The sequence below is a fragment of the Castanea sativa genome, chromosome 2 (assembly GCF_040712315.1).
Source record: "Castanea sativa cultivar Marrone di Chiusa Pesio chromosome 2, ASM4071231v1".
Taxonomy (NCBI): domain Eukaryota; kingdom Viridiplantae; phylum Streptophyta; class Magnoliopsida; order Fagales; family Fagaceae; genus Castanea; species Castanea sativa.
The window spans coordinates 13364651-13387506 of NC_134014.1; the positions used below are offsets into that span (position 1 = coordinate 13364651).

At 34.8% G+C, this 22856-nt stretch overlaps 1 protein-coding gene, 1 long non-coding RNA gene and 1 pseudogene across 5 annotated transcripts; 2 read left to right on the forward strand and 1 right to left on the reverse strand.

Moving 5' to 3' along the window:
* Positions 1 to 809: 809 nt before the first annotated feature.
* On the reverse strand, positions 810 to 2687 carry LOC142624912 (protein FAR1-RELATED SEQUENCE 5-like; annotated as a pseudogene).
* A 5033-nt stretch (positions 2688 to 7720) lies between these two features.
* LOC142623427 (uncharacterized) lies at positions 7721 to 9747 on the forward strand. 3 transcript variants are annotated; one of them, XR_012842140.1, is made up of 3 exons: positions 7721 to 8220; positions 8600 to 8675; positions 9100 to 9747. It is a non-coding gene; the product is annotated as an uncharacterized LOC142623427 (long non-coding RNA). The 3 variants fall into 3 exon arrangements; XR_012842139.1 differs by having other exon boundaries at positions 7721 to 7977; positions 8086 to 8220; positions 8600 to 9747; XR_012842138.1 differs by having other exon boundaries at positions 8600 to 9747.
* Positions 9748 to 16942: 7195 nt separating this feature from the next.
* On the forward strand, positions 16943 to 21637 carry LOC142623426 (transcription factor bHLH148). 2 transcript variants are annotated; one of them, XM_075796839.1, is made up of 2 exons: positions 16943 to 17742; positions 20751 to 21637. In XM_075796839.1, exon 2 carries the CDS (start codon positions 20801 to 20803, stop codon positions 21479 to 21481), a length of 681 nt encoding a protein of 226 aa, XP_075652954.1. In that variant the 5' UTR covers positions 16943 to 17742; positions 20751 to 20800; the 3' UTR covers positions 21482 to 21637. The 2 variants fall into 2 exon arrangements, with proteins under 2 accessions (XP_075652954.1, XP_075652953.1); XM_075796838.1 differs by lacking the exon at positions 16943 to 17742 and adding an exon at positions 20286 to 20653.
* Positions 21638 to 22856: the final 1219 nt, after the last annotated feature.

A 22856-nucleotide genomic window follows, 5' to 3' on the forward strand; every position in this document is an offset into this window, starting at 1 on the left:
GCCTGAACTCTTTGCTAGGGTTAGGCATTATGTTTCTTCTATACGGTATGAATATTCAATGTGATTCTTTTTAGGATTTTATCAGCGACATATTTGATTGTTCAATTAGATTTCTTTTGATTTACTAGTTCTTCCATACTTTCAATAAGTTCAATCATGTTTTTATTATTGTTTAGATGAATTTCTAATAGTTTCAAATAGAAATCACGCTTTAAAGTGAATGGGTTTTTCTGAAAACTTTTCTAACCGCATTGTCAATTTAGGTTATCATGTATTCTTGAATTGTCTCAGTTTAACTGAATCATAAGTATTTAATTGTAGAAGAACAATTAATTATGAAATATATATATATTCTTAGATCACAAAGAATTTCATATCAATATAGGGAAATACCTCGATGCCCTAGTATTTACATTATTGATTTAAATAAGTTTTTATTATTATTCTTGTTAACAATCACTAAGCAAAAGTAATTTTCTTCTTCACACAAATTGTTATTTAATTATATTGTCTTTGAATTTATTCTGCTCCTTATGGTTCGACCTCGGTACTTCGAGAATTATATTGCTACGTTCTCCTACACTTGGGAGTGAGTAAGTAAGTCTTAATCTACAACCAAATTTGTTGCTAAATTTTGTCCAAAGTGTAATTATGTTGAGCCTAAAAAAATTTAGGGTGGTCCAAAATATTTTTTAAGGATAAAAAATCATAAATTTTTTAAAATTTACATATAATAATTAAATTTTTTTTTCAAGTCAGGGTGATCCTGTGACCACCCTGAACTCTATGTGGAGCTGCTAGTGCTCAACCTATACAACATCACCAGATACATCATGTACAATGAGCTTCTTGGCATTAATTGTCCATGTTTCTAAAATATAATGTGATGGAAGAAAGTGCACAAGAGATTTCTTCACAAAAACAGCAAAAATATGCCTACAAATAATTCCAAAAAACTCAAACATATGGCATGTACAAATAGTTTTTGTCTCAATAATATCCAATGACAATTCATAAAATGAACTTTCTTTCCCATAAGCTACCACTTTATATATCTTTTTCACTTCTTCTTCACAATATTTGGATGCCTTGTATTTTTTACTACAAAATAACTCTTCTTGAAATTTCATAAATTTCTTTCTTGTATAAACTTTTGTTGCCTTTGCTTCCATCTTGTAACACGTTTTCAAAATTAGCATTGAATTTTTTGTCTTTACATCCTGTTCTTTCTATTTAAGATAACATGCATTCAAAGTTTGGTCATATTGATACATAAAGTCACTTATTGTTGTACTTGAACCAACAAAATTTTTAAAAATTTTATTCATGCTTTCACTCCTTTGAGTTTTAGACATCCCAACACAAAATTTCCTTCGTAAGTAAGCGGGAACCCATTTTTCACGTCAAATATAAAGATTTCCCAACCAATCGTTATTCTCCAATTCATAGTTCTCCATAATCTCATTCCACTCTAGCTCAAACTCTTCAATGGTGAGTGTATCATGGATGCAATAGTGTAATTCTCCCTGAAAATGTGAATATTTATTATATATATAGGACAACTGGTCTGGAACTTTTTGTAAAATATGCCACATACACAATCTATGAGTTGCATTAGGCAATGCATTTGCAATTGCCTTAGCCATAGTCTTGTCATCATCTGTGATAATTGTAGGAGGATTTTCATGCTTTGCATTAAGCCAAGTCTTCAACAACCACATATAAGGTTCAACTGTTTCATTCACAAGCAAAGCACATCCAAACATCACAGATTGATGATGGTGGTTAACCCTTGTGAAAGGAACAAAGGACATCTTATAAGTATTTGTTTGGTATGTAGCATCAAAAGTAATGACCTCTCCAAAATATTGGTATATAATTCTTAACCTAGCATCTGCCCAAAAGCAATTACCCATTACTCCCATTTTCATCAACTTCAACTACATAAAAAAAACTTGGATTTTTACATTGACTCTCAATAAAATATATATGTACATTCCCTGGGCATCTCCATCTTGAAGCAACTTTCTTATTTTATTACCCAAATAATTTTGAATATCGACCAGGATACATCCAACATTATAATCACCATCGGATTCTTTACTTAACACAAACATTATCTTGTTTGAAGGTATACCTGACTCATTGAGTGTATCTATAAGATTTCTGTGGGCATTTGTCATTACTCTATGCCCACAAAGCATGCTTGTACTCTTAGGAGAAAGAAGCTAATGATTATGATCCTCCACAAACTTACACACAAACCATGTATCTTCAATTTTCTTTAACCTAACATTTCTTTGCATCCCACTCTTGTTTCTACACACTTTGGACCTATTCTTTCTATGTCTTCATCACGTTTACGACGAAACCCTTCCTTTGAACAAACATATTCAATACCAACCAATATTCTATCTTTTTGAGTCTTTTGAGTATGATTTACTCATATGCCAAAGCCCTTTTGCCTTGCATATGCATTATTACACACATGAGCAACCTCTAATTTATCAAATACCATATCAAGACATGGTTCTAAATGCCTATTGCATGCAAAAAGGTTGATTTGAATAATTCAATAACAAGTCTACATCATTTTGATCTTCATTTATTTCTGACTCATCATGTACAAAGTCTTCCACCATATCATAAAGTGAGATTGTTTCAAGTTCTTCATTGCTCGCACTCATATTTTCAATTCAAGTAATTTTAAATTTCAAAACAATCTATAAAAAATAAAAGAGAAGAAAAATTCATAAGCAACGATTGAGAATAAATTCAACTTGTGTGATATTACAATGTCAAACTTTCCCAATTTGGCAAACTTGTTTTATTACAAACTTGTTTTAGGATACAAGTAAAGAGTAAATCCAACTACTTAGTACAACATCGAACAACCAATTTGAATTTTTATAAATTCAAAGTAATTCCACATAAGCACAACAAAGGTAGGGTACATTTGAACACCTTACTCAACAACTCAATAAACTCTACATAAATCAGCTCAAACTACATCTTTAATTACAAGTAAGAGAAAATTGACATTACAAGTGGGAGAAAATTATATTCGAAGCTAAAAATATTATAATAGCTGTCAAATAAATGATACTAGTTGTGTCCCAAAGTCTTAGGTTGATGGTGGGGAATTCAACAACCACAATAAGAAAACTTGTTGAAAAGGCATCTGTAAGAAAAACAAGATTCTCATTCAATTAAATTCATTTTAGTGTTGGATTCCTAATTGAACAAGCTCCAAAGAATAGCAAATCCAAAAATTTAAGTCAAGGTTTAAAAAAAAGAAACACAAATTGAAAATTAAATAAATATGACAGTATAATCACAACGGGACAACCTACAAATAGTTAGTTGCATCCAATGATAGTATAATCACACAAAAATAATACTCAAACAACAAGATTTATTAACAAATGCAACCTACAAATGGTACATCTCATGAATCTAAAGTTCGACATTCATCAATTCATTAGATAACAATCACCATAAAAATAATTATGGGGAGGCATTCAGCTTAAAAATAGTTCAAATCTAGATGACATTTAAAAAAAGGATGAAGCAAGCAATAAAAAATATATATTAACAGGTGAGGGCAAATTACTCATTATAGCAACGGAAGAGTTTCTGGCACTGTGAGTGCTATAGACTATACCATATAATTTCCAAGCATGAAAGTGCATACTGGACCATCTTTAGTTTGTACACTACATGAGTATAGCCCTTGGGATAACATTTCACATGATATTCACAAGCATTTTCACACGAAAACATTACAAAAGAAATTAAATTCAATTAATAAAAACTTTTAATTGCCCTAAAGGCAAAATTCTCATATACACAAATGGCAAAGCACCAAGTTACCCAAATAAATTCAACAAATTAACATACGCAAAAAACCACCAAAAAGTTCTATAGTTTTCTGATATGCCTAGAATCCCAAATCTCACTAAAAAATTCATCACATATAGTCTAATAATACCATTAGTTACAAAAGAAGCCAGATGCTAAAAACTCAATTTTATGTATTTACTCCAAAACAACAGCCAAAGCAATACATGGGTCCAATTACATAGAAAACCTATAAAAAAAAATCATAATCTAAAAAGTAAGCACGCAGTAATCATAATTTGGAGCCGAAATAAAAACCATAAGAACCCAGGCTAGTTGGAACAACAACAACAACAAAAAAACCCACAATCAAATTTTTTTTTTTAGGTTTGAACCTAATCCAATCAAAACCCATGAAAATACAAAAAAAAAAGCAAAATCGATACCAAAACAACAAAACCTATACCAATACGAATAGATTGATATCTAAAAAATAACCCAAACCCATCAAAATTTCAAAACCTAAAGTTTGGGGAAATAACTAATCAAATAATAAAAACAAATCATAAAAGAACAAACCTTGAGGTGGTGTGGCGGCACTTGCTCTTAATGACGTGTGTGGTTGCACTAGTAGCAGAGTGGAGCTCTGGTGCTCAGAGGAGAGGAGGAGATGAAATGGGATTAGGCGTTGGAGCTAGTCTTCAGGCCTGAATTGTCTGATACGTGTTTAAGGATTTTGAGTTTAATTGAGATGTAATTGTGTGTGCTAGGGTTTATTGGTTTTTCAATACAAATATGATGTGGCATTCATTTATTGGTTTAGCCCATTTACGCCACGTCAAGGTTTACTCTTTGAAATATGTTACTTTAGCCTAAATCATCAATTTAAATATAATTGGTATGGTAGATGAAGTTTGATTAATGCTTGGCTTGGAATATGACTTTATGATAAACCAGAGGCATGTCTAATATCCATCTTTAAATAATAATAATAATTGGAGATTTTGGTAGTTGGGTTTTAGCAAGAATGGCAACATTGAGCATTAGCTTTCAAATTTTATTTTATTTTTCATATTACAACATTCGAGTTTGTACTTTGGATATTTTAGTTAGCTAAACTTGTTTCTCCTATTATTTTGAAGGGGAAATGATTCCTTAAGAACTTGCCAAATTTGCGAAATCTCGTCAGTTAACATTAATTAAATGAGGGCAGAATGTTTTTCATAGCTTGGGATAATTATTGAGTACTCCTAGAGTACCATAAATGTGTATTCCCCCCTCTTACATAATTGTAGGTCCCACTAATTAAATTTATGGTAGGACCCACAATTTACGTGAGATGAGAGAGTACGTATTTATGGTACTCCCAGAGTATTCAATAATTTTCCCATGGCTTGAGGTGATTAGACCGAAATTTTGAGTATATACAATATGTTGGGAAATTTAAACCCCGGTTGATAGAATTAACAAGTTTTATGCCCAAGTTGTTAATTAGATTTATTGTGAATAAAACTTATTAAAACAAAAAAAAAATCAATATCATGTGCAGCGGAAAAGTAAATAAGACAAGATATAATAACCCAAGAAAACCAATAAAACAAACTAGTTTCACAGTAAAAACTTAGGGGGAAACCTTTCCAAAAAGAAATTCACTATAGTAAAGAAAAGTTTCAGATCTAGTACAAAACTTTTGTCCCTAGACTCTACAATCCCCGTAGATGAACTTACAGTAGAAACCTTCTACCGCTTCAGAACCTCTGAATTCTTCAATATATGAACGTCACCCTTTTGATGCACGGATCCCGGTATGTGACTAACTCCTTTGCACGAATCTTAGTATATGACTCACTCACCAACTTGAGGAAGAATGTTGGTTGCAAAATTCTTCACTTCATCAATAATAAAGATCAAGAAGCACTTGGTTACAAAACCCTAAGGCGTAAAGACGCAATAGCTTTTTTCAAAGAGAATAAGACATCAATCACCTTTTGCATGTGTTCTCTTTGTATTCACTTATGTGACGGCCTTTAAAATAAACCTTATATATGTCGAGGGTTGTGAGAAAAGAAACCCTACACAAATACATAAGCATGGGCTGAAAATTAGATTTGGGAAAATTAGATTTGGAAATCTGAATTTCGTAATTCTCGATAGATACCTCGGTAGATAGTATCTGTCGAGCCTTGATAGATAGCTATCTGTTGAGCAACTGTTGAGCTTTAATGAATCAGCACTTCTTCACTTGTTTCTTGGACATATTTTCATGGCTTCAATACTAAATTTGAACTCTTATTCTTTGAAGTATTAAATACATCCTAGATCTACCCAATTACAAGTAAAGTACGTTTTGCCAAAAGATTAGTCAATTACATAATATATGTCCTTAATACAATATATTACTCAAGTGTGCTTTTTATGAGTTTATGGCCTACACATAACTACATGAGCTTGCTCATGGGTCCATAGAATTTGCAAGTGTTTTCAAACCACTAGACAAAATCCACTTCCTAGGCTCATGAGTAAGCTTAAATAGGCTCTACTCTTGACCATCCATATCACACTACTTTAAATTTTCTACTAAAGATTACATGGGCTTGGGGCCATGAAAAAAATTAGAAAAAAAGGAAATATTAATGGGACCAAATTATTTTGGCTTGCTTTGTACCAATCCTTAGAAAAATTTGGTATTAACATGAGTTAACCTAAGAACTCTAAGATCATAATCCAACATCAAATATTGTTGCTACAAATTATATATATATATATATAAATCAATTGATATAACAACTAAACTAGTGGAGGGAAGGAGATCTGAATTGTGAATCTCATAAAGGAGAACAAACAATGCCACCAATATGGCTCTTGTCAACATCATTCACATATAAATAAATGTTGATTCTCACTCTCTTTTTAATAAATAGGTTTTTTTGGGGTTATTTTTATCATTTTGTCAATTTTTGTTAGCAATTTCATTATGTAGCCCAAAAAACAAGCATATTAGTGACGTAGCATCTCGAGTTTCAGAGAAATTGTTCAACTGGTAAAACATCTTTTCATTTATGGGGAAGGAACCATTTATGGGCATTGCCCGAGGACCATATAGGCCCATCATGCAAGAAAATGAGCATCAATTTGGCCGAAGAAGGGGAAATGAACAACCACCATGCCAAGTGAGGTCGAGGCAGACAGCCAAGGGAAGGCGTCGTAGGGGAGAGAAAGGGAGGCATGTTGAGGAAGCACCCATCACTTTCGCATTATATTCGTTGCACCAACAGGATAGTCGCATCAATGGAGCCTATGGAGGACATGATGCCCGAACAGTGCCCAAACAGCCTATAGCTCTCCCTACACTTCTCTCAAAGGAAGGATGAGACAAGTATCAAATAGGCATCAATCACCCTACAGCTGGAGGGTCAATATTAAGTGCAGACTACTATAAAATGAAGGGAGAACCCCATTAAAAGAGGATGAGAGAGAGAGAGAGAGAGAGAGAGAGAGAGAGATGCTCAAATTTGTGTTATTGTTAGCTTTGGAATAACTTCCTCGGTCAGCCGAGGGAACATTAATGCGAAACTTTCCTTTCCCTTGATCTTTTTACTTCTTGTTCCACTTTTTCATCTTTCTGCTAGGCCCACATACCCCACGTTAGACTCTGAGCCTAGGAATCCACGAGTTGATCTGCTATTCCCATTTCTAAACAACTAATTGAAGTGGGCTCGTACCCCAGGCCCAAGCCCCTAGCCTTTGGGCCCTTGGGAGCTCGAACACGACCCGCACATCATCATTTTTTTTTTTTTTGGTTAAAGACCCGCACATCATTAAATAAGGAATTTGGCTTCATTGTAGAAATTCTATCCTATCTAAAAAAGAAAACGAATGCTTTATTATTTAGAGCAAAAGGAAAATTTTAAAAAATAGTAATGACTAATTTGATCAAATAGACACTATAATGTTAATTTTCTTCTAATATATAATCATCTCTAATCCAGCTCATCACACAGTGTATATATATATATATCCCTTGATTACGACATTCAAAATCGTCCCGCTAAACAAAAGCGAAATGAAAAAGCGCCAAACTCCATGGAAGAACCAGACTCGTCCATCAGAGATCGCGAATCGGAGATCCTTGTCAAAGTAGTTCCAAAATGCAGAATTTCAAATCCCTAAATTTTCTCACCTATGCGGGTTCACCTCCGTCGCAATTCGAATTCAATTTCTCACTCGCTCTTCTTCTTATTCTAGATCGTGAAGAAAAAGCTTGAATTCTGCATTCACATCCGTTTCCGAAGATGCATGTGAATCTTCGAGAGTACTCGGTGGATTCATCTTCGATTTCTGAGATCTCTGACTCTAATCACAATGGAGAAATCGACAAAAGTAAGTTTGGATTTGAATCCATCCTGGTTCTATATTTATCGCCCTTTGTCATTTTTATGTGATATTTTGTTTTGATTTCTCTAAATTATCTACGATAAAGCAAGCACAAAAATGCACTATATAAATATATATATATATATATATATATATATATATATATATAATCTGCGAAATAAAAGGTACTCGCAATTTTCTGATTAGCTTGATAATTACGCTGGTTAATGATTAATTTGAAAGCATTTTGGTTTTGAGAAAATTTAGAAAATCAAACTAAAGTAAAATTTTCACATAACGTAGTTTGATTGATTAATCATTCTGTTTTTGAGTTTTTTGAATAATTTGTTTCATTTTTAAAGCTGCGAATCTGGCTATTTCTCAGGTCTTGAACTCGGTGGATACAGATCATTAATCTAAGAAGCTTCTGGATGCACTGATTAATCTAACAAGCACAAGAGGTAAGGGCCCTTATTGTTTGGCTTAGCAGGTTGGTTTATTTATTTTTTTTACTTCATGAGATGATATGCTTTGCATTTTCATTCCCCTCTGATAATCATAGTTGCTTTGAAGTTCAACTGATTGCACGAAACTTTTAAACGGAGTTGATTTCGTTGAATACGATTTAACATAATTGATTAGCATAATGTGCCTCTACGTGATCGAGAGAAAAGAATTTATCTCATCATATGAACTGTTAATTTATAATTTTATATAGACAGTAAGCTCTTTAAACTGCCTGTATGGCACGTGAAAATTCGAGCTTTAATGCCTTGGTCTCAATGGTGACATAGACTGGCAATGACCTTCTCTAAGTTTTAGGTAAATAGCTTTGTTTTTGTCTTTAATGCATCTGATGTATATATGGTTTTGAAAAATCTGTAGGTTAGCACCAATACTCAGAAAAGGATGAGAAATTATACTACTTGCTCACTAAGAAGTCACTATGATGCAGGACAAAGCCTTAAAAAGGCAATTTGATGTAGGATCTTTAGGATTTTAGCATGGAGTTTGAATTCTTGATGCACTTGAACGGTTCTTGAATAGGGTTTAGGCAATAAAAATGTTGGATCTTGAATAAGCTTGATGGTTGTTTGGTGTTAAAAACAGTAAATATATATTTTTTGATAATTAAAAAAAAAGAAAAAAAAAGATACAATGAAAAATAAAGAAAGATAAACACTAATCAATCATATCTAGGTTTTCCCGAACAATCACACTTAAGTATAAGAGAAGACAATCACACCCTCAAAGCTTAACATAAGCTGTTTGAATTTTTTTAAACTTAGAAGGACTAGAACTACTGCCTGTGTACTACTACTTGGTCTTTTCATCAATAAGAGTGTTACTTATCAAAAAAAAAAAAAAGACTAGAACTCTAAATATCATATTCCTAAAAAGACTAGGACTACTAATAATAAAGAAAAAAGTATGCAAGAACTTCTATGCCAAATAACAAAATGACTCAAAAATACAAAATAAGACTCATGGGCTTTGTACAGCTAAGGAGAACCCATTCCAAAAAAATAAAATTTACCAGCTTGGCCTTGTTATGGTAAAACTTAATTAAAATTGATCCAGCAATAAATAAATAAAATAAGGCTCAATTGAACTTAGTCTAAAACATCCCAAATTAATGCTTAAGTACAACAGGTTGTCATTGCCTCTTTTTGACAGATGGAAGATAATATTGAACAAATATTTGGGCTACTTCAAGGTAGCTTGACTCGAGTCCTCCGGCACAAGAGTGTAAGTTGTTTTCAATTGATTGAGCTTGCTTGATTTAATACAGCTTTTTCAATGTTCACATAATATTTACATACAAAAAATATAAACTAATCCTAAAAGAAAGAAACAAATAACAACAGAAATTTAATCCAAACTTAAAGTCTAATTGTTTTTCCATTTAAAAAAGTAAAGGCTCCAGCTGTCCAGAGGATTTTTTTTTGCACATAACATCTCCCTTCCCCTTTAAATAATAAATACATCCCTTGTCCTCTAGGAAAAAAACTCTGGCTATCTTTGTTAGGCCTATTCAGCATCTTCCCATGTGGCATCTGTAGGTGACAATCCTTGCTAATAAATTTGAATTTTAACCTTCTTTCCTTTGGTCTTCAATCCAGCATTGCTTGGGGTCATGGGACTAACCTACCCTGCTCTAATCAGGGGCAACTGTGATTGAGAAAAAACATTCTTCCCAAGTTTCTCCTTGAGCAATGAAACATGAGAAACTACATGAGTCTGAGAACTAGCAGGTAACTCCAATTATAAGCTATAGCTCTAATAATTTTCATATTTTCATAGGGTCCATAATTCCTCGGTGCAAGCTTTAGATTGGCTTGTAACAACACTAAGTTGCCTTTATGGCTGCAATCACAAATACATCCAAATCACGGCTTATTATTCCTTTTCTTGGTGGTGCTTATTATGCACCCTCTCCATATGAATATGAGAATCTTTGAGACTGGTCTTAAGGGTCTTGAGGAGTTGATCCCAGTTCAATAGTTCTTGTTCCACTGCCTTTACCCATACTGTGCCAGTGACATAAGTGAGAAAATTGGGAGGTGGTTGGCCATATACCACTTCGAAGGATGTTATGGTAGTGCTCTATTTAAGTCAGCCATTTTGCCCAGTCATTGGGTTGATAACTAGTGAAATATTTCAAATACATTTTTTTATGTCTTATTAACAACCTCTGTTCGTCCATTGGTTTGTAGATGGTTAGTAGAGCTGAAGTTAAAATCAGTCCTGTTCAAATAAAACAGTTTAGTCCAACACAAGCTTGTAAAGGTAAGATATCACCAACAATGATGTGGGGTATTGCATGGAGCTTAAATATCTGATCAAAGAAATTTGACCCTGCCTTATCAAAAAAATATATATATATAAAAAGGCAAGAAATTTGACCCTGTGGCCATGTAAGGATCACTAATGGGGATAACTGAGCATACTTTGATAGTCTATCCACTACTACCAAGATAGAGGACTTACCTTTGGATATGGGTAGACCATCAATAAAATCCATGGAGATATCTTCCCATACCTAACTAGGAGTCGTAATGGTTGAAAAGACCTACTGGGTTGAGTTGCTCCACCTTATGCTATTGATAAATTGCATACTGCCGTATGCAGTCTTTGACGTGTTCTCTTATGTATTTCCTATAAAATTTGGACCTAACATGGTGTAGTGTTTTTGATAGCCTTTATAAGTGCTTACATGAAACTGCCTGATGATGTCTTGGATAAGAGAGGATTCGTGTTTAAGATAGATCTTTTCCTTAAAGAATAAAACTCCATTTTCTATACTTGCAAAGGCCCACGGCTTCACCTTCTTGAGCGAGGTGAACTAGCTTCTGTAGATTGGGGTTGGAAGAATTTTCTTCTTTAATGGTGTCCAACCGGCTAGGAGTTGGATGAGATAAGGTTGCTAGCTCCGCAATGTCTCCCTCCTGCCTTTGTGACAAGTCATTCACACCCTTATTCTCACTCTCTTTTTTATAATTATTAGTAAAATCAAACCTCACTAGCTACATCCATGTTTGCTGTGCAGGGTTGGCAATCCTTTGGATCTATAGATATTTGAGGTTCTTTTGATCCATTCAGATTATAAATTATCGTCCCAAAAAGTAGGAAGGCCATTTTTGTACATCTAACACTAAGGTAAGGAGTTCCATCTCATATGTTGACATCAACAGATGTTTTTCACTAAGAGCATCACCAAAAAGTCTATGGGTTGCTCTTGCATTAAGACAAGCCCTATCCCAGACCTAGATCAATCACATTTTACAGTGAACTTTTTGTTGAAATTAGGTAAGGCAAGAACAGGTGTTGTAGTCATGGCCTCTATGAATTGTTGGAAAGCTTGATCAGCCGCAAGACTTCATGTAAATGAATTTTTTATTATAGAATTTTGTTTAATGGGGCTGTGATCTTGCCATAATTTTGGATAAACTTCTGATGGCAGGCCTTCACCCCAAGGAACCCTTACACGGTGGTAGTAGTTTTAGGTATTGGCCATTCTAACATGGCCGAGACATTTTAAGGGCTGACAGCTACTCCTCTTGAAATGATATGTCCCTATTATTTCACTTCAGTCCGCACAAATTGACATTTCTTCTGCTAAACTAACAGTTGATGTGACTGAAGAATGGTGAAAGTTTTTTCTAAGTGAGCTAAATGGTCATTCCTTGATTTACTAAAAACTATTATGTTGTCAAAGAAAATTAGGATGAATCTGTTCAAGCGTGCTTAAAATACTTCATCCGTGAGGGCTTGGAAAGCGGTGGGTACATCAGTGAGGCCAAAGGCATCACTAGGAACTTGAAATGCCTATGCTAAATTTTAAAAGCTGTTTTTGGAACATCGTCTAGACAAAAACACGACCCGGATGGTACTCACTTCATAGATCAGAGCTTCAAAGAATGTTGTGTCCCATGCAATTCATCAAGTAATTTTGTCAATGATCGGAATGAGAAATTTGTCTTTGATGGTTAGCTTGTTCAATGATCTGAAATCCACACACATACACCATGAGCCGTCATGTTTTTTAATGAGGATTACTGGCGATAAGTTGGGGCTATTACTGGGTTTGATTATGCCAGAAGTCAGCAGCTCCTTTACTAGATGCTTGATTTCGGTCTTCTGCCAATATGGGTACCAGTACGGCTGCACACTTACTGGTCCACTGCCAGGTTGCATGGAAATTTTATGATCATGACTTCTTGGAGGGGGTTAGGCCACTTGGAGCTTGAGGCAACCTGGAACTTCTCCAATAACAGATGTAATTCTCGGCAAATTGGAGGGGGAAGAATTTTGAGGACTGCCCTCTATTTGAAGCAAAACCCCATGCCTCTAATTTTCTGTAACCTAGCAGAGGTGCAGTTCCTTCACAATTCTGTCTACTACTTGAGATTATCCTTTTAGAACAATCTCTCTTCCATAGATGTTGAACTTCATCCACAGCCTTGAAAAGTCTCACAAAATCTCACCTAGAGATTGTAGCCACTGTAGTCTCAAGACTATATTTTATCCTTCTAAAGGAAGAATAAAGAAATCTACTTGGGTAGTAAACCCATATAATTTTAATGGCACACATTAAGAAATCTGCATGGGTAATAAAACCATGAAATTTTAACAGCACACACTTCCACTGACCTTCACTTTTCAATTCCTCCTTGGAATCTACCAGTACCTTAAGCCTTCCTTTTATGGTTGGTGTCAATTTGGTTTTATTGGCCAAATCCTCACTCACAAAGTTCTGAGAGCTACTAGAATCAACCAAATACCAAGGGTGTCATGTGCTTGTGTTGTCCTTGAAGCTGCATGATGTTTGGTGCAAGAGGTCCACTTATTGTGTGAAGAGAAATCCCAGGCACCACCTCTTCACTTCCCATCTCAATTTCCATATCCACCTCTTGATTGTCTTCCTTGGAACATGCTTCAATCAAGAACAACTTTTTGCCTTGGTGGCTTGGGTTATAATTTATTGCAGTTGAAACATAGCCCTTTCTCCCTTATTTCCTGCAACTTGATGAGAATCATTCGCCTTATGGGCAGGGTTGGTCATGCGGACGGACCTCCTTTTTCTTGAGTGGCGTTGGTTGTCATGATGGTCTGGAAATTCTATCATTGAGACATGTTTCTAGCCTCATGTAACCTGGCCAAGCCAATGACTTGGGTTAACGTGGTAGGCCTTCCTGCGAGAACGTCTACTTCAATGGTGTTCTTCAGTCCATTGGTAAAACAGCTCACCTGCTGTCCTTGTGGGGAGATGGACAACTTTAGCCAACAGTTTTTAGAACTGTGTTCGATAGTCCATGATTGTGCCACTATGCTTCAATTTGGTTAACTATCCAAAGTAATCTACATATTGTGTTGGTTTTAACCGAGAGGTCCATCTTTAAATCCACCCTAAGAAATTGTACCCATCTCTTGTTTCATTTGAAACCGAAGTTGAGCACCCCCTTCTAAATGAAAGGATACTAGAGCAACTTGGTCTTCAATGGCGTGGAGCTGTAAGAACTGCTTTACTCAACAAAGCAGACTTGTGGGGTCTTCCTCGCCATTGAAGCAAGGGAAGTAGATTTTAGCCATTTTGGGGACATAAGAATGTTGTGTCACCTATCTTGTTGCTTTGTCTGATTCTTGCTTACTGTTGCCACATCTTGTTTTGGAGCAAGAGCTTTCCCCTTCTTCATGGTGGATAGACAGTGTTAATCTTAGGAAAAAGCTTTGATATGCGCTCGAGAATCTGTTGTTGACCAGTAAACAAATAGCTCACAGTGTGATTAAGTGCTCCACCTTTGGTCCATACCCAAGCAGCTCTTATACAATGTACAACGGATTGTTGTTCCCTATTTTGACAGATGGTAGATAATTGAACAAATATCTGCGCTACTCTACTTTAAGGGACTGGATCGGGCCTAAGTCAATAGACCTAGCCGAAGTTGAAGTGACTTCATTAGTTACTGACATCCAGCAGGGATAGCAGAATTCTCCCTTCTTAACATGTGTCCTACCAGTCTAATCTGAATATCTGATGCTTACATGTAACAATGATAACATCCACTTTGCCAAAGTGGCCTTTTAACACATTATTTCTTAAGGAAATGTGAAGATTTATTCAGTCTGGGGATAACTCGGAGAGGTCTGCTGGCAAAGGCATGTCCTCCGCATTCCATTTGTCCTTCACTGATTTGATGATCGCAGTCTTGTCAATAGTCTATGATGAGTGGTGTTGTTTGTTGTCCAGGAACAGCTTTGTTTTCTGAAGAGGACTATTTATGACAAATTGTCCACAGAGAATTATAAACATAAAGCTGTTTTAAACACTGACTCATGCTCACACACAGTTAGATATGTTTGCGTTTGAAGTTATACCCCGAGGATAACTTTATGCTATTACTAATAAGTTAGAAAATTAATATTTGTGATAATTCACCAAAATTCTTGAGCACCCAGGATTATCTCTCTACTAATTTGATTGTCTATTTTGTCATTTTAAAATGTCATTTAGTAGTTGAAGTGTCTCTATTGAGTCAAGACTTGTCTAATCTGTCTGTGATAGTCTCTATTAAAATGATCAGCTGACCAACCCTGGTTATAGGTGCAGATGCTTCAATGTAATGAGAGAGAGAGAGAGAGAGTTCAACCAAGATGATGCCTTCAAAAATATATGATCGAAATGATATCTTCAATATGAGAAGTATATGATCCAAGCAGACACATCATCCGTACATGATAAATATTACTGTAAAGAAATCATAGTGGTAGACTGGTAGCTAGGGACATGATATGGAGGGTTCAAGTAAAACCAGTCAAACATAAGCAGTCAAAAAAAACTTTCGAAAATAAAGAATAAACTAGAGAAAGGACTTCTTATCCTAGGTTATGGTAGGGAAAAATGTGCTAAGAAAAGCTAATGGTGGTCTTTCAGATGCATCGTCCCAGTCCTTAAAAAGCTCAGTAGCTGCCACATGGTTTATCCCTGTAGTTAATTACCTTGTTTTTAATGATGTAAAAGGGCACCAAGCATGACCTTTGTAGGTTCCTTTATGGAAGCAGTTAAAACTTACTTGATGGGGATGAGAAAGAATCTGAATGGATAAACAGCTATACACACCAAGAGAAATTTTATAGGCTCTCTTTCTCGGAAAGTGATTTTTTGAAGGGACAGATAAGAATCTAATTTGACAGTTAAATACTCAATGGGTCAATAAAAGAAGCTATGAAACACACCAGTAGGAATCAGAGAGAGGGTGGGTGGTGGGGTAGCTGCAGTAAAAAGCTAATGATTTAGTGTAACCCACAAGAATATTTAAGTTAATGAATAAGAGAGTGAAACGAGATCTAGCTGTACTTAAAGCCTTAAAGGCAAGGATTTAGTGTAATCCACCAAATTTGAACTGTTGAATGAGATTCTGAAACCTGTGTATTGTGTATTTGAGAGAGAGGAGTAGAGGCCAATGGGCTGTAACCCAAATGGCACTTCCAACACCCCTAGAAACGGGATGGTGGGTATGATGTTGCAGGTTCTAATCCTTCGTGGTGCGTGAGTTAGATAACTAGAATAATGGTTTTGTATAATCCAGGAAAGTAAAGCTATTATGTGGGCTTCTAGTACAATCTTTGGTACATGAAAGATGGTAATAATAAAAAAAGTGTCTTCCCATTGAAAAGTAAATGGAATAAACCATTTCCTAGTGCCTCATAAGACTGGATTTGCTCAACTATGTTTCTGTAACATTTGAAGGCACAAATTCATCAGTGGAAATGAAAATAGGTAAAATTTGGAAGCATGGCTTTTGAAATTTATGTATCAATTATAGAATCTGCCTAGGTACATAGCTTTTCTAAGTCTGAAATAGGCAGATTAGCAGTGAACACATCCATGATCTGAAGTTTTAAACATCCTTAATTGGTTTTTAGAGTAATTTGCAGACCTTTACAGAAACATGTAACATCAAAGAAAATTTTTATTCATGTATTTACATATTCCCTTGGGAAAAAATAGAATACTTTGGGAGTACATTCTGTTTTGTGTGTGTGTGTGTGTGTGTGTGTGTGTATTTATTACAATAAACAAATCATTTGGAAGCACTTAGCTGGATGTTTCAAGAAATGTTTAGGGCATGCTTAGTCAGAGACGCATTGATTATTATGATGCTTATATACCATCTTGCCTTGACATTTAACTCATTAAAACATCAGCATGCATTTGAATTTGAGAATAAAATCCTGTGGTCCTTGGAAGGTTATGAAAATTGCATTATCTTCAATTCTTCATGATAGTTTTGGAAAGCATGCTGTGAAGATGTAATTGTTCCCCACTTAAATTATATTGCTAGTAAATTGTCTTGCCAGCTCAGTATCACCTAGAAAGCACATAAGAAGCATACAGTGCTCCTTTCTTCTACCGTTATTTGAGGGTGTTTATATACATGCTGTGACTTGGTATAGGGCTATCATTACTATTTTAAGAAGGAAAATGCCAAAGCTACTCTACTAACTTTACTACAAAAAACTTACAAACTGAACTGGTAATGAATTGGTGCCACATTAACTATATATTAGATAAATTTCTTAATTACCTTTTGCTTTGTGATTTAAAAGTTGACGCATCAATTTGTAAGATTTATACAGTAAAATTTTTAATAACTGTAGCGTCACTCTTTTGAGAATATATGTGACTTTGGATGCTGCATATGCTGTAATGCTTATCCTGTGAAAGGCAGCCCACAGACTAATTAAACTCCAGATGAGTTAAATGAAAGGTTTGGAAAAAAAAAAATTATAGATGCTTAGCTAAAAAGTAGATCATTGTGTGTTGAATTTTTCTGAAGTTGATTCCTGGTGGCATATTCTGATCTCTAAATAGGGATTTGTTCTGGTTTATAAAAACATTTTGATCCTGGTTTGAGCTTCGTTCCTTCAGAAAACTTGAGTATTACCATGGCTATCTCATGGGATATGTAGAGATCCAGCAATGATTCCTCACGTCAGACAGTACACAACTACAACCATAGTAAGGTATCATTCAGATTTATGGAATGCAGGTTTTCTAAATCATCTTCATTCAGCCTTCAACATCCATCTACAATAAATAGTATACTTTCTGGTGCTCTTTAATGTTGTGTCACTTTTTGATACTGTTGTTTTATTGTGTCTCACACAAGGGAGGCAATGTCACTTGAGCATCAATAATGCCCACTTGCCCAGTAGTTTTCCAGCCTCTCCAAGAATATTTAAAGGTTTCTCAGTAAAATGTCCCTACTAATATTCACATGGTACCATGATTTTGATGAGAATAAGGATTAGGTTCATGATTAATCAAAATTTTAGACAAATTAAAAAAATTATAAAATTATACTGCCATTTAGAACTTTTTCTTTATCTCAAAGTCTGGTTGTCAACCTTTTATTTGTGTTAACTTTGTTTGTATTTTAAAAAACTAAATAATAATTGATTTGCTTGAAACTTTACTTGGTGGTCTCTGAATTTTGTCCAATGAAAGAAAGCGATTGGGCTTTTGAATTTTTCATTGAGTGCTTCGAGCGTGATAGTTATCATAAATGTCAAGTGGGGAAAAACCATTCACTGGTTAATGGGGTTCCTATCTTGATAATTATGATTATGATATAATAATTAGTGATTGCATTGGATAAAATATCTGGTCCACTAAGGAGCAGGGACCCCATTGCTGGAAATGTGGAGCTTAACTGTCCACACCTCATAAAAGGAGGAAAATTCCAAAATTCTAACCAATACAAAACAAAAGGCCGGAGATAGAGAAGTGCCAGAGAAACAACCCACATTGCACATGCATTTCGTTTGTTTATCATTTCTTTTGTGGATCATCATCCCCCCATAATCATTGCACGGAATGAAAACAAATATTTATGCGGGACCCTCAGTCCAGTCAACTAGTGGAAGCCAACACCACAGAATCACCCAATTATGCTTTGACACGTCAACAATACACATATTTCTTTTTTTTTTTTACCTTATTAAACTTTGCAAATTTCAACGGAAAAATGAGGATTTAGCATTAATTTTTGAAGTATGTAGTCAAAAGGCGTATTTTCAAATTATGTAGCAAAATATCCTTATTTTGGAACTTGAGTTTTGTGTATTTTGTTATTTAATTTTTTTTGAAAATTTTGTGCATAATTAATGTCGAGTTTTACTTAAAAATATGCATAAAACTCGATATTGCTAATATTGAGTTCTAGTTAGAACTTTGACAGTAGCAATAACAAGTTCCAAAACAAATGTATCTTTTGCTACATAATTCAAAAAGGGGGTTGTTGACTATGTAGTTAAAAAATTAATGCTAAGCAGTCATTTTTTTTCAAATAATTGCTCTTCATCATCAGATCTAACTATCTAAAACACCATTTGATTTTTGGTGTCAGCTGGGTTTAAACTTTAGATCCGACTTTATTTCATTCTTTTTCGGTAGTCATGTTCAATGAGACATTTAAACCAGTTGTGTTATTGTGGTTGTGATTACTCACTGCTATTGATCCCACACCAACCTTTCAGTTCATTTACCAGCACTTGCTAGTATGCCTTTTTAGCTATTTCGTACGTTGTTTTTTCTTAGTAATTAAGGAGGGGAGTAGAGCCTACGTCTTAATTTCTTGACAAATGTTGGTAAGCTCATTGAATTTCCTTGGGTTGTGATTTTATGTTATTTATTTCAGATGTTGAATTACCTTTAACAAGTTCACATTGTGATTGTGACCATAATTCCAGAAATTTTGCTTTAGAGAGGGAATTCGTTTATATTTAGTGAAAAAAAAAAGTCAATGAAATTGTCGATAATATTAAAAGCTGTTTCTCAAGAAGAAAAAAAAGATTTGAAAAGGATAGTATATGGCAAACAATATAAGACAAATGTTAGTTAATGTAGTGAGGTAGAGATTGTTAGTTAGAGCACGATTTTCTGAGAAAAAATTAGATGACAGCTGGAGATTGCCCATATTTCTCATATTTTCTTGGAACAATTTTCTTTTTTTGTGAGAAATTTTACTCCACTACAATGCTACATAAGTTAAGGCCCACTGGCCCAGTGACACATTGTAGAATATATATATATAAGTTAAATTTAATAAATGTTTGAAAAATTAAACGAAAAAAACAAGCCGAGCCTCTTGTTTTTTTTACCTAATATGTTTGAATTTTTACCCAAACATTTTCTATTATATATCTACTACATCATAAAATGAACCTTAATGATTACAATGAAAGAAAACCAAGATAGAAACTTCAAAATTGTCACTTATAGTGTTGCATTAGGTATACTGTGAGAGGATCTTTGACCTCTCATATTTCATGAATGTGAGTTGAGATAAAAACATATAAAATCTCATCCTTTAAAGGCTTTGTCAAAATAAAATAGAAAGGTTAAAAGGCCAAACTTCTTTGTAATAATTAACAAAGGTGCTTATTATCTCATGCCACTGACTGACTCATTCTTAAATATAATAAAGCCCCCTCTCACAAATAAACAAAAAAATCCATGTGTATAAAGTGCCATTACCACTGGAGCATTATAATGCAAATACATGTACTATGCAATCTCTAATAATTTGAACCCTGACCTAACCAACCACCAAAGACTAGCAAAATAAGCAACAAAACGTTAAAGTAGGGGGTGATGGGTGGGAGGCACAACATCACAAAACACAAACACAACACAACAACGCAAAGCAAAATTAAAATTTAAAATAAAAATGAAATTTGTGAACTGACTCGTGCTATCTTCTGATTCCTTTATAACTCTCTCCCTTCACATTTCGCACCGTTCCGTTCCTCATTCTCTCTCTCTCTCTCTCTCTCTCTCTCTCAAACACAAACACAAACCCAAACCCAAACCCAAACCCAAACCGTTGGATCCGAGCCTATGTGAAAATAGAGTACTATCATTCTCTCAAAGGTATATAGTTTCTCTTACCTTTCTTTATTTTGGTTTGTAAACTATATATCCTTATATATATATATAGCCTTACACGTTTTCGAATCAAATTTATTAGATTTCGATACCAAACAATTTTGGTAAAAAGCTCTGTGGGTGGGTACTCTGATGGCGTCAACGCTGATCTCAAACAACGTCGTTTCCAACACTGATCGTTCACGAAAGAAAAAGAAGAAGAAAATCCAAGCCAGAGATCAACAGCTACAACAACATGAAGAAGATAAAAACCACAACAAATGGAAATCCGAGGCTCAACAACAAATTTACTCTTCCAAGCTCCTTCAAACTCTCAGCCAAGTCCACCTCAGCCCTCCTCCTCCTCCTTCGGCTACGGTTACGGCTACGCGGCGCGGTCGAGCCGTGCGTGAAGCCGCTGATAGGGTCTTGGCTGTGGCGGCTAAGGGAAAAACACGGTGGAGCAGAGCCATCTTAACGAACCGGCTCAAGCTCAAGTTCCAAAAGAAGCATAGGAAGCAGCAAAGAGTGGTGAGTGCCCCCGGGACTAGCCGGTCGCCCAAGAAGCCTAGAGTGAGCGTGTTGAGGCTAAAGGGGAAGAGCTTACCGGCTGTGCAGAGGAAAGTGCGTGTTTTGGGCCGGTTAGTCCCCGGTTGCCGGAAACAACCCTTGCCGGTGATTCTAGAAGAAGCTACCGATTATATAGCCGCGCTTGAGATGCAAGTCAGAGCCATGACCACCCTCGCCAACCTTCTCTCCGGCTCCACCTCCTCCTCCTCCTCCTCCTCCGCCAGCTCTAGCTCCGCGCCGCCGCCGCCCTCGCCCTCTAGCTGAACACACTTTTCTCTACTGCCACGTGTCCTTTCCATTATCTCTTCTTTCTTTCTTTCTTTTTTTCTCTCCCCTATCTCAAATCTCTCTATTAATTCTCTGTTAAATACGATGTTGCCTTTTTCTCTTGCAAGTAAAATTGAAAATCTTTTCATACTACCTTGAAATAATTTTTTTTTTTTTAATTTCGTTTTGATATAATTAATTAGACATGAGAAATTAAATATTTTCGTTGAAAATATTAGAAAATGCTCACCGAGCTACTGGCAAATCTAAATTTATTTCTTAACTTAATTTTGTTACAACATAGCCTACTATCTAATCTTTTGTTACCGACTATTAATCTGGTAGCGATTGTAGGTGTTACTATTGATAAAGTGTAAGTTTTTTGTTTTTTTGTTTTTGAGAAAAGATAAAGGGTAAGTTTATGAATGAATGAGGGTGATGATAAAAATAATTATTATCAATAGTAGAGTTTTCCAAATTTTATTGTATTCATAAATTTAAAGGGGAAAACAAAAAGTATTTAGGCAATAGGGCTTAATTGGAGTATTTTCTTAAGAAAAATAAAATAGGCGAAGAGGAATTATTCGGAAATATTTTTTATTTTTGTACTTTGTTTCTAATTTTATTATTTTTTGGAAATAATAATAAAATTCAGGGCTTGTGGTTGTGGTTATGCGCATTTAATTCAGTGCTGTAAAGGGCATTCAAAGCGTGCTTCTTTACAAGATCTTTCATGGTGATAACATTGGGTAAGATTATTAATATTATAGTATCAGACAGACATACTTGCCGGGATTATTATTTGTTATTATTGGATGGTAGGCAGGGTATGTTGTGCACATTTATTAATTTCTTATTCAACATTGTGCTAATATATGATTGGATGATATTTTGTTTTCTTAAAAAGGAATACTTGTATAACATTCTCATATGAAAATTATTCATCCAAAAAAAAATAGTATATGAAAAACTCTTTTATTCCGACACATAATTAATTAATGGTTCCAATTTTTATGGGTTATTTTTGCAAAGGTGGTGGGGGACCAATTATGACAATCTTATTCTTACCTTACTATGCTCCTTCATGTATATGAATCATAATTCGACATAAGTGTCACTTAGGTTGATTGTTTCGGACTATATGAGGAAAATTCATTGTTTCAATATCTTAATTACAATGTCACGACATTCTCATTGTATTTGGGGAACAAAATTCATTTTGACATAATTATGAGAGAAAACAAAAATCTTACACGAATTTCCCTCTTTTACTGGTGGTCTATATTATTGGTTTACTAGATTGAAATTCAATGATGGCCTATTTTTGGTAAAAGCAAAGCAAAAAATTGTCAAATAGTGTCATTTCGTTTGG

What these genes read in the sequence shown, in the direction of transcription:
- LOC142623426 (XM_075796839.1), top strand. Translation starts at nt 20,801, where the DNA reads ATGGCGTCAACGCTGATCTCAAACAACGTCGTTTCCAACACTGATCGT.